Source organism: Lutjanus erythropterus, chromosome 11, assembly GCF_056507025.1.
Source record: "Lutjanus erythropterus isolate fLutEry1 chromosome 11, fLutEry1.hap2, whole genome shotgun sequence".
Lineage (NCBI taxonomy): Eukaryota > Metazoa > Chordata > Actinopteri > Lutjaniformes > Lutjanidae > Lutjanus > Lutjanus erythropterus.
This window is the reverse complement of record NC_139327.1, coordinates 12,844,071-12,856,905: the sequence shown is the minus strand read 5'-3', so window position 1 is coordinate 12,856,905 and position 12,835 is coordinate 12,844,071. Positions and strand designations below refer to the sequence as shown.

General features: G+C 39.6%; 1 protein-coding gene across 2 annotated transcripts in view; it reads right to left on the bottom strand.

Annotated features, from left to right (window-relative positions):
- The window catches only part of gabrb4 (gamma-aminobutyric acid type A receptor subunit beta4), a 77,752-nt gene extending 70,696 nt beyond the window's left edge, over positions 1-7,056 (bottom strand). For both annotated transcript variants that reach the window (XM_084730846.1, XM_084730847.1), the window contains exons 1-2: positions 6,247-7,056; positions 1,434-1,528 (exon numbers count right to left, since the gene is read on the bottom strand). In XM_084730846.1, coding sequence (XP_084586972.1) covers positions 1,434-1,528; positions 6,247-6,326 — 175 coding nt within the window. In that variant the 5' untranslated portion in view covers positions 6,327-7,056. The remainder of the gene's footprint in view (positions 1-1,433; positions 1,529-6,246) is intronic.
- Positions 7,057-12,835: the final 5,779 nt, after the last annotated feature.

The window sequence follows — 12,835 nt, the reverse complement described above, 5'->3', positions numbered from 1 at the left end:
ATGCAGTACCAATACTGGCATCTGGAATTTGGTACCTTTTTTCTGTAATTCATTCTCTCCGTAACAACAAAACTGTCATTTCTGTTGCAAAAAAAAAAAAAAAAAATGAGTACAAACTTTGAATTTTGAGCTAGTGAATTTCAGATCCAGCTAGTGGCTAAGTGTTGGTTAACGCTAGTAAAAATGCTAAGCCCACGTCAAACAAGGCAGTAAAAAAAAAGTCCAGTTATATCCAACAACAATTTATCGAACAAGCAAATTAATCATCTGAAGATGCTGAAGAAGTTGTCAATACCTCACTTTAAGTTTTGTTGTCCATGAATTGTTAAGTTAAACTTTGTTGACGCTCGACATTAGCTCCAGCTGCTACGGGGGACTTGGCTTTCAGGCTATCAAACATGGTATACTCTTTTAGATAAATTGACCAGGTGTTTCCTCATGTTGACCTCACCAGATTAGCATTTAGCATTAAAGTCTTGTCTGCATTGAGTTTTGAAATGTTTAACTACCTGCAATGGTTTTTGGCTCACTATTGCCCTGACTCACTGTGACTTCAACAAGCTGCAGTAGTAACGTCATTCGCTTTCTCTCCAGATACTCTATTATTCTCAAACCCAAATGCGCTCCCAGGTATTGAAATTTGGCATCGACTGATTTCACTCTGGGAATCATTACTTGGTAGTACAATGTAATTTGCCCCCACCCGCCCCTTATAATTACCGAGTTTGGTACCCAACCATACGTACTTCATTTCCAAAACCAGTTTTCCTCCAAAATGACTCCAGACCTTTAATTTTACAGTGAAGTAGCCCAGTTATTAGCAAAACCATTAGCCACAGGCTTGTATGCAGTTCAAAAATCCAACTATTTTTATACAGCTTAACATCTATTGTGGTTAAATAGTTTCAGTAAAACAATCAACCCAAATGACATACACTAATGACTTGTCCCCCACGCCTTCTATTTTCAGCAATTATCAAAATAACCATTATTCTAAAGAGCGGATGTAAAAGATGCACAATTTCCGATAAAAGTTAATGGGGCAGAAGGGTTTTCCCTGATCTGCAAATCAAACACTCAGAACCGCTGCTATGTAACACAAAGAGGCCATGAAATGTCTCTAATCAGAAAAGCATTAAAAATCAATACACTCAATATCACTGCTTTTAAAAAACATAGTGTTTGACTGCTCTTCTGCGTGTGTGTGCCCTACTTCTCAACGAGCAGCCATCTTCGATATGTGAATAGATGCATAGTAATGACATGGTAGCAGTCACTTCAAAGCTGTTCCCTATATTTCGCCACAGGCCAAAGCTTCGACAGACTCCAGAGGAATGACTTGTAAATATCATTGTGTGCACACCTTGATTTGTAAATACCCTCGACATCAGAGCCCTGACACCCCCCAAAACAAATGTAGCCGCAACACGTACCTCCAAAATCAGGCCTTAAACGGATGTCATATCCCTTCAGCAACTTGTCCACGGTAGTCTTGGCCACAGACATTCCGGTGCTTCCAGTGGAGGAGCTGCCGGCAGAAAGCACAAGTGTAAGAGCCATTTTAAAGCCTGAAAATTATTACTGCACATACTCTTTTTTTTTTCTCAACATTAATGACATGAATGCCACCTTTGAAGAAGGAGCGCTTACGTCAACATGGTGAGGTTTGACAAAGGGAAAGAGGACTTAAAAGAATACCTAACGCAAATTCATCCATGAGTCCCTGTTTCTTATGAAGTAAGCACTGATTTGTCAAATTTTATTCTTTTTTTAACCTTTGTCAGCTTCAGTTTTTAAAGCAAGGATTTATAGATAGTAGATATTAGGGCTGGGCAATATATCAATGTTATATCAATATTGTGATTTGAGATAAGATGTTAGATTTTGGATATCATCATGTCATTATACAGCATAACTGTTGTGTTTTACTGGTTTTAAAGGCTGCGTTACAGTAAAGTGATGTAATCTTCTGAACTCATCGCACTGTTCCAGCTGTTCTATTATTTGCCTTTGCCTAGTCATTATATCCACATAACCAAGGTAGGAAATTAGCACCCGACACAAAATTAGGCCTGCAGCTAACAATTATTTGCATTGTTGAATAAGTTGTCAAATATTTTCTCGATTAAACCATTACTTGTAGTCCAAGTACAAGTACTAATATTTCTCACCACCAGAAAATGGTGAGAAATATCTTTCTCAAAGCTCAAGAAGACTCGAATGTCTTGTTTTGCCCGCAACCTCAAGATATTCAGTTTACTGTCATAAAGGAGTAAACAAACCAGGAAATATTCACTTTTTAGAACCTTGTATTAGAGAATTTAGACTTTTCTGTTTTTTAATTTTGTGAAAGCACCACTAGTCATCCCAACAATATTGTTGCAAAAGCACATAAATATCAATATTGAGGTTTTTTTTGTCAAAAATATTGTGATATTTGAATTAATTTATATCACTAAGCTGTACTTTATATTCTGTTGCCATCTTCTGTAACATAATTGCTATTTACAGTACAGTTATTTTGGAGAAAATGTGTATATTGAGATATATCTTGTATGTCACAGCATAGCCTAAAAATATGCGGTATGGGGTGAAATTTATAAACCATATTGCCCAGCCCTATTATAAAATAAGTATTATATTGTCGTATTTTGTGTAGGGGAGGCGAGTCTCCTCTGCTGGGCTCCAAGTAGTTTCAGAGAAAGGCTCAGTGAATGGAGGTAAAAAAAAAAAAACAGGAAAAGGAAAAAATATCAGATATTAGCCTTAATGTCTATAACCTGGTTAAAGAGAGATTTTAGAGATACATTTTTGGGGGAATTTCACTGTTTTTCCCACTTCCCCACAGTCAAAAAAACGAATAAATTCCTTTGGACAGACCTGTTTTTATGTATTTGGTGCAGTCTGAACTTAAAACAGCAAAAGACTATTAGGCTATTTTGGCTCAATTCTTGGGTCTCTATGTGATCAAAAAACATAATCATGATCCCATAGATGGTAAAACCAAGCAAATAAACTAACGGCTTTTTTTTTTTTCAACTACCTTTGTTAACTTCAGTTTTAAAGAAAAGAATTGCAGCTAATAAATGTATTTTCCTTGGTGTCATTATCCAATATATTGTACTGACATCTATCTTAAACAGCATTAAAAGCATAGTGACTCTTGTGTTGTCATGGAGAAGGTTAAAAATCTTCCTTGTTCATGTACCCCCCCCGCCCTGCAGCCCCACCTACAGAATTTCCATCTAATCAGCTGAGGGGATGTGATGATGATACACCTGTCAGGCATTTTATTGATGTCGGTCCTTCAGAACAATGGCGGTAAAGGTAACAATGTCACAGATTCTATAGGAGCCCAGTCTTATTCATGGGCATGTATTTAAATAAGCCTCCCATAACGCCGTCAGAGGCAGACTATCCCCAGGAGGAGCAGTATAGTCCGCACTAGTCTGACTGACACCTATAACATTGGTGCCATGACCTGCATCACCTGACCGAGGCCGGCTCTCCAGCTGAGGTTCCTTGTTACGGGGGGAGGGCGTGGAATCAGTGTAGAAGAGGCGGGGGGAAGGGGGGGGGGGGATACGTAGGGAGAAAGTGGGTTACAATTGCTCCCCTGATAGGAGCTCTAGCCCTTGGCTCAGCCAGGGAAAGCACTGTTCAATTAGCTCATAGGTAGTGCAGCTGTTCATCAAGCTGGCCCCGTACAGGAGGACTTGTGGGTTTGACACCTGAGAGCATCACTTGGAGGGAATATCAGTGACGTACAGGATTACAGCTCCTTTCTCTTGTTATTCTTATTATGTTTAAGGCTTAATAATATATTGACAATATATCGATGTCAGTATATGAGACTAGACATCCTCTTAGATTCTGGATATCCTGGTTTTAAAAGCTGCATTACAGTAAAGTGATGTAATTTTCTGAACCTATCAGACTGTTCAGGCTGTTCTATCATTTGCCTTTACACACTTAGTCATTATAGCCACATTACTGATGATTATTTATCAAAAATCTCATTGTGTTCATTTTGTGACAGCTCCTATTGTCATCCCTACAATATTGTCACAATATCAATATTTGGTCAAAAATCTTGTGACATACAGTATGACTTTGTCCATATCGCCCAGCCCTAGATTGCACTGCATTTAAAGGAACAGTTCACTCCCAAATCAAAAACACATATTTTTCCTCTGGACCATAGTGCTATTAATCCATCTAGATTGTGTTGGTGTGAGTTGCAGAGTTTTGGAGATATCGACCATAGAGGTGCCTACCTTCTCTCAAATAGAATGGAATTAGATGACACCAAAGCTTGTGGTGCTCAAAACACCAAATACACATTTGAAAACAGCACTGCCCGTTTTCATAAATCATGACCTGGTCACTCAAGATAATCCACAGGCCTTGTTGTGAGCAGTTTCATGTAGGAACTACTTTCTTTCTGCTGGGAGGTAAGTAGATTCTTTCTCTCTACTAGAAACTAAGTAGTTGCTACATGAAACTGCTCACAACTAGGTCTGTGGATTATTTTGAATATCTGGATTCTGATTTCTAGAAAGAGACACTGGTTTTGAATTTTTCAAACACATTTTTTTGGTGTTTTGAGCACCACAACCCGGGTGCTATTTAGTCCCATTATGTTGGAGAAAAGTTTGATTTTGGGGTGAACTGTCCCTTTAAGAATTTGCTGTATGCTATCTTAGAGAACAAAGTGTATTTTGAGATATCATATAGTGTGGACATCATCATCAACATCTCTAAAATATTGAGATGTTATTTATAAGCCGTATTGCCCTGCCCTGCACTTACTCTGATGCACTGGTTCCCAACCTGAGGTCCTGGTCCCACTTAGGGGGGCAGCAAAAATCACAAGGGGTCCCCTAGACTTTATCTGTTCTGAGATTGTCAAAATTAGATTTGCACAAATTCTGCAAACAAATCAATTTAAACAGATACATTTTTTGTCACTCCCAAATTGTAGGCTCCTTAGCAGGCCACACCTCTGTGACCTCTCAGGCTCTGTGATAATGAGTCATTATTATTCTTTTGATGAGGATGAGTGAGTATAAGCCTCCTCTGTTGGCTTGTTACAGAAGAAATGTTAAGTTTATACTAGAAAAGAGACATTTACCAAAGGTAAAGGTTCTAAAAGTGAAACAAGTAGAGTTCATGTTAATTTGTCCCAATAAAGCCTTGGAAAGAATCACATATTCTTTTAGCATGTGGCAGCTGGGGGGCTCAGGTTTTCTTACATTCAATTAGGAAGGCTTCAAGGGAAAAAGGTTGGGAACCACTGTTCTAGAAAAGAGACATTTACCAAAGGTAAAGGTTACTGTTTTAACTGATTTTAATTTTGACAGTAAAGCCTTGAAAGTAATCATTCATTCTTTTGATGTGTGTGTGAGGGGGAGCAGCTTCTCTTATATATAATTAGAGGGTCTTGGAGGAAAAAAAAAGGTTGAGCACCAGTGTTCTAATGGGATCAAAATGTCAAAAAAAAAGTGCGACCCAGTTGTGTGTGAGCACCTAAATCTCATAAGTGAGGCTGTAGGTTACTGCAGACAGGGGAGAGGAGGAGGAGTAGGCCACAGGGGATGTGTACCAACCAGTGCCTTTCACAATAAAACAATAAAGGAGATTCTGACTGTGATGTTCATGTAGGCTTATGCAGTAATTCATACTGTAAACATTACAGGGGACTAGAAAAGATTATTAAAACACTAAATCTATGTTGAGAGCCACAGGAGATGATGACCTGCTGGGATTATATTTCGATTTTGATTGATTGATTTGGTTCCAGTCAATAAAACGGGTTATTAAGATGATGATATGAGTATGAATATTACTGTGCGCTTATAGAATATAATGTAGGCTTGTCGGCCGAGTGTCTCCAGCGCTGTAGACTCATACATCTGGCTGCTTGGCCATGGCGTAATCAATCGATCGTCGCCTGATTGATCCTATCATCTAATCATCGGCTGATAGCCTGTACTGTAGGGGCTGTCATTTTAAACGTCGCCCTCTCCAACAGACATCAGTATATCCCCATTTTCATATCGGGAGTAGGTTACGTTTCACAATAGGCTTGACACAGCGCCACAGCAGCCTCTATTAGAGCATCTATCGGCAGCAATGCCCCTAATAAGCAGGCCTGGGTACCCCTTTAATGCGATTTGAACACATCTGAGCCATTTATTGACCCGTAATCACGTCTCACTGGTGTGAAAGGGTGTTCTTTCTTACCTTTGAACAAAGCAGAAGAAGGACAAAGCCGACAGAGCAGAGAAAATTCCACATAATTTATCTTCTTGACGACCCAACATCTCCACAAATCCTTAGATATAGCTTCTATAATCCAACCCAGTCCTGTGGTCCTCCAGAAAATGCACAGTAAAGTAAAAACTGGCAATTCCAAAAAAATAATTGCCTTGTAAAAAATGTCGAGTGAACTAGCCTACATGTACGCATGCGATCATTAAAACAGGCTTCTCTGTTTTTTGTTTTAAAAAAAAAAATCTCTTAAATAATAATTGGCCCCGGCTGTTCTTGTTCTTGGTCTTGATCTGTTTTTCACCCAGCTATGGAAATCCGTGCAGGTCACAGAGCCCCTCGACCAACACCAGAAGATCAGACATCTTTGCTCAATTACAAAAAAACAGCACGCACAATACTTTTAAAAGTGATGACAAGTGTTCTTCCTCCTCTTAAAAAAAACAAACACTGGCATGAATGAGTGAGCAGGAGCTTCCTTCCTGATGGATCAAATCGGCGGATGAAATTTCCCAGTCCAAATCTGCAGAAGAGGCATGGTTCCAGCGCTGCTCTCTCTGCTTCTCTTCTGCTGGCGCCAGACTATTCCTCCACCACCACCACCACCACCACCACACCGTGATGTTGTTCAGAGATATTTGTTGTTTGAGCTGGAAACAACGCTGCCGCTGCTGCTGATGCTGCCGCTGCTGCTGATGCTGGAGGGGAGCGGTGGGTTCAAAAAAAAAAGAAAAATGAAATCTTCATTCCCTTTTTTTTTTTTTTTTTCCCACCGTTGCTGCTGCTGCTGATGATGATGATGTAGATCAGCGCAAAGTCACTGAGGGGAAAATGCACATTGAAAAAGCACTGGGTAATATCTGATGCAGACGTCAGAGCAGGCTATATCACTCCTCTGGTGGAAAAAAAAAATGAGATATGGCCCCCTTTAACACGCCAATGCATGGATCACAAACGCCAGAAAAGATGCCAAACCTAAATGAAAAGTCCACTTGCCTCCGCTGTCCGGCGTTAAATGGCGTTTGGAGTCGTTAACACGGTCCGCTCGTCTCCTCCTGGAGACACTCAACAAATGACAGAGAATCAACAGTCCGGAGAGACATCATGAGCGAAAAAAATGTCTCTTTCTCTCTCGATTTTTTTTTAAAAATTCTTAGCTGAATTTGAAATCATATCCTACTGTGGGGGACAAGGGGGGACACCTAAGGTGAATTCCTTAGCGACAGCCTGTTCATGCGCTCAATTGTCTGTCTATTCTCTCTGAAACCCATTAGGATGCTGCTGGGAGTGTGTGTGCCGGTGCGTTTTCATGCATTTCTTCCACTTTTTTGACACTCACACACACGCACACTCAGAGACATGCACAATCACAGGAAACACACAACATGAACACACTTTTTTTTTCTTTTTTTTTTTTTTTTTTAAACAAAATGTATTTCTTATTTATCTCCCTCCTCACGAATCTCTTTTGTTTTTTGAGACATAAACATTCTTACTGGAAACATCACAATTCAAGAAATCACACAAGCTTGTGTTTTATACAGAGGAGGAGGAGGTTTTCTTCAGGGATCTCTGTGCTGTCCAGTTGCTAAGCAACCCAGCCAGCACTGATGCAGTTGTGGTGATTCGAAGGCTATGCGCAAAGGCTCATTTAAAGGAGTAGACCCAATGCTGTCACCCACCGCCGCCACTGTGGTGTCAGTGGGACAAAAGCAAGACAGCAACTCATGTACCCGTGGAGCCATTCCTGATACATTTACAATAATACATGGACCAGGGATGTGACACTTTCCTTTAGCTTCATCGCTGTCCTCATCATCCTCATTGTAAGGGCCACAAGCACTGGGATAAATAAGAATCAGTGGGTCTACACGCTCAGATTTTCCTTTTTTGGTTTGACACATGTTAACACTCAGCAGGCATTTGTTGCTGTTGAATCTTCTCTTCCGTCCTCCATGGACAGAAAAAGAGTTAGATTCAGTTTGTCCCTCCCATAGGTGATGTCACAGCACTCAACAAAAAGGAAATGACTAGGCAAAGAAGGAAAAATGGCAATGATTTTCCAGTGACGTTTTCTGGTGTGGACAATAATGTCGCCCTTACTTGACTGTCAATGTAAAACAAAAAAAGTAGATGCCATAGATTTGGGAGAGACGTGGCCTACTAATTGGACTGTCTTTAATCCCCTGATCATGAGACTGACCTAATATGGACTTTTCAAATAGAATGGCATTGCAATTACATACTGTACATCAAAGGGCGACACCACGACTGACCATGACCTGGCACCCGGGGGTGATCAATTAACATAGCATGGTCTGCAAGACACAGACTGGCCTTCACGGTTCATAGTTGTTCCATCACAGGAGTGAATAGTTAGATCATTGTTTGATGACTCTTTCCCTGTTTTTATGTGTATTCTGTTTTTTTTTATGTGGAACACTTGGTGCGTGTAATTCCTTTTCCACTTTCCACTTTGAATGGTATTTCTTGTATGACAGGTGCAATACAAGTAACACACATTATTATCGTTTTTGTTGTGATTATACCTGTGGCGAAGTATCAATGACTAAATCAGCAAATTGAGTGTGTGAAAATTCAGGTGTGACACTGGCACAGTTGTTTACCAAAAAGAAGAACCCTAACTCAAGGTACTAGCAGAAGAAGACAATATGATGCACATGAAAGGTTTTGAGAAGCAAAAGATTCCTGTGTGTGCTATATTGTAGAGAAAACAGTTATTCTGATGCAAAATATCCAGTGATATCAGTGGATATAAGGAAGAACTACAGGCTATTTCTGCTTGGATCGCTAGTCTCCACCTCTGGGTAGCCAGAGGGTGTCTCAGATTATATTTTGTCACCTAAAACTTTGTTTTAGTTAACTATAGGCTAGGGTGGGGGCACATGCAACAAGGAGTCATTGGGAGTCGCAAGCTTGCCCACAATGCATCCTGGTACGTGTAGGCACTGCTGCATGACTCTCTGAGCAGGAAAACTCTTCTTGGTCAATGTAGCACACACTGACATGTTTAGTGTTTCAACTGACTACATTTACCATCAAGACTGGCTGGATATTCATGTGAAACGTAGTGAATTTTCCTTTTGTCCTTTCTTTAAAGACTGTTTGAGTCTTCTTGAGTGGTAATCTAAATTTATAATTTAAAACTTAAAAACTTATAACTGAGTTCTCCTACTGAGCCATTGTGGCAGTGCCTACATGTACCAGGATGCATTGCACTCAAGCTTCTGATGCTCACTCCCATGCTGGCGTGTATCAACATCCTAGCCTATGGCTACTACTAGACTACAATTCCAAGCTGAAATAGGCTGTTCTTCCTTAACACTAACTACATTTGTAGGTTTTGCAGCAGTTGAACTCAGTCACTACAGCTGCACTGAAGTTATTCTTTCAACTGACTACATTTACCATCAGCACTGACTGGACATCCATATGAAACGTGTTGACATTTTCTCTTAAGGGAAACATTTTTCTTGGCCACAACTTAGTATTTACTATTTTTTTTCTTTTTACCAAATGGAGCATTCTGGGGAGAACAAGAGAGGTTCTCTCATTTTTTAATGTAAGATTTATACATTATTTCATTGTTTCTTGGTGGATTTAATGTAAAAACGGATTGAATCTACACATCAAAGTAGCTGATACCAAAAACAACCTTAAAGGTGCATTTTACTGTATGGAGATAAAAGAAAATCCTGTCTCATTTCACTAGTGGCCTGTTCAGTCAGTATTTCAACACTGACATAGTGTCTGAAACAGCAGATGTGGATCTTTAGGGTCTGTGGGAATTAACATTATCTCTTTAGACAATACTCTATTTTTTCACTATTTAAAATTCATCTTCACTTTATTCTGCATTATAGCAAAACTACAGTAAAGATACAAGTATCATGTAGAGTTAACCTATAATATAATGCATGTTCAACACAACACAACCTGCTCTACTAATGAGTAAAGAAAAAAATTACAGTGCTGAAGCCCCTTAGCAGCCACAGAGCTGCCACCTGCGCCCCGCTCACGTATTCAGTGACAGTGGTGATAACAATTATAACTCTTATTTATTAAAATAGTGCTTGTGTAGTAGCTCTAGAAACCTTGATTAAAGGTGAAATTCACTTTTCATGTGGATGTCCAGTCAGTGTTGATGGCAAATGTAGTCACCTGAAGCACTAAATTCAGTGTGTGCCATATTGACCGAGAAAGCTGAGTTCTCCTGCTGCAAAATCTGGTGTTTTTACTGCATCCGGTGATGTCACAGTGATGTCACTGGAAGCAAGGAAGAATTACAGGCTACCTACGTAGATTTCTAGTCACCACCTCTTGGTAGCCAGGGGGCAAGTGTGATGAGTATTTTTGTCCCCTAACTCTATGTTTTGGTCAACAAAGTAAAAGCTACAGGCAAGGATAATGTTACACAGCAATATGCAGCTCACAGGCAATGCAGTGTGGTACATGTAGGCACCACCAGCACCGCTCTACAGAACAGACCTCAGTTTTCTTGTTTATTATAGCACACACTAATGCTAATTCCTCTTCTTATGTGTGATGAGAGTTATGTGGAAATGATGAAATGTTTGCATCAATCAGTGTACTACATAATTATTTCCTGGGTGTATATGTGTAAAGTAAATGTATAAATAACTGTATGTACTGTTTTATTTTTTATCCTATTCTGTTGTGAATTTAATTGTCATGTGTTACGAGGAGCGACTACAACTTTCTTTTCATTTTTCTTTTCAACGTTGTGTTATGTAATGATAAAAAAAAATTATGTTGATACCTTGATGAACATATTTAGCTTAAAATTAGGTTTAAGTTGAAAAAGTAATAACTACAGAAGTGTCTTTTCTTAAAAGACGTGAGACGGCAATTTCACGCTCCCTTGCCATTCCAGAAATATTCCTCCAGTCCTTAAATTGAGAGAAATACTGCATTTGTTTGTAACCTTGTGCACCTAGTTATCCAGTAGGCGTTTACCTTTTGAATATGTGGTTCATCCTTTACCCAACTGGTATCAGATTGTTTTTCAAAGTGGGATTCAGTGATTTAAATGCAAATTATTCACCAGACAATTTGAGAATAAACCATCTTGACGTACTCTCAGTTTTTTAATCAGTCCATTCATACATAGGTGCCAAGGCAACAGTAATTGTGCATGAGATAATTGCTGAAAAAGCAGACTTGTCCATATATGCATTCTTTGATGGCAGTCCATCTCCCATAGGTTGATGACAGCCGGTGCCAGTACGGTGCAGTAACTGAGTGTAATATAGAGTTGGAACCTGTGTGACAACATGCGAGATGGATCCCTTCAGTCTCTGGGCATGCTCAGTCTGTGCTCTCCTCCATGGTCGCTCTCACTCACGATGGTGCTCCCATTCACAGCCTTCTCTGATTACTGCAATTAACTCTAATTGGCATCTATGACAAGGAGATCCGAGCCCGTGAGATGTGCATGTACCATGCTCTTTTTTGCTCCATTCATATGTTGCATAACACATGTGAGATACTGGGTCACCCTTGCTCCTCTGATATAAATAGTATCACATGGTTAATGCATTGGTGCCTTCCAGTCACTCCCTGTTTCTCTTGCTGTTCATATCTGTCAAACATCCCAGTCGACGCGAAGTAACAGATGATCTGTCTAACTGATGTGTTTAGAGAAGTTTCAACATGTTGCATCTTTTCCTCATGCAAGTTCACCATCAGTCTATGACGGAAGTGAATATACGTGTTTTATGAAAGGGGGATGACTTAATGAGAGTTCACTTAACATTAATGTGTTGTGGGATTCAGTGCACTCCCTTTGATTAGAGAACACAATCAAGGCTTCTCAAGAAGAAGTTCATTTACGGCAACGCAGGACATAACCATGAGGTGAAATGACAGCAAATTCAGATTGTTTGGCCGACCTCACTGTGAGTGGACTCATTTTCTGTGTAGAATCATATTGATATAACCCCCGTACATCACCATGGTTTGAAAAAGCAGACCATGAGATTTAGGTTTTACTTGGACTGGAATTGTATGAGAAACTTATCCACAGTTAGTGTATTATCGACTGTAGGCAACATTTATTTTCCTGCTCTGCCTCTGATTGGCTTACCTTATTCTTATTCTTATTTCTTTTCTTTCTACTACCCAATCACACTCTTCATGCTTGTTCCCACCCAATCCAAACGACCCAATCCAACAAACAAGCAATGAGTACTAGCCAATCAGAGTCAGAGTAGGGTGGCTCATGACCTTGCCATTCAAAAAAGTTTTGCCCACAGTAAACAGCAGTTGGCACACCCCCAGTGTGGAGAAGCAGTAAGAGTATCAGTGTAGGGAGCTGAGTAATGTTCTGGTGTGGACAGGAATATCAGAAAAATGTATTTTAGCCACCTAAAATATTAGTATCAATTTGAATATTTTTACTGCTTTACCTGGAATGAATGAAACCTTTTAGAAGCATAAAGACATCTGCAACCACACATAACAGCACATAATATAACATAAAACATAAGAATAAACAAGAAACATCATTAAAAAAAGCATA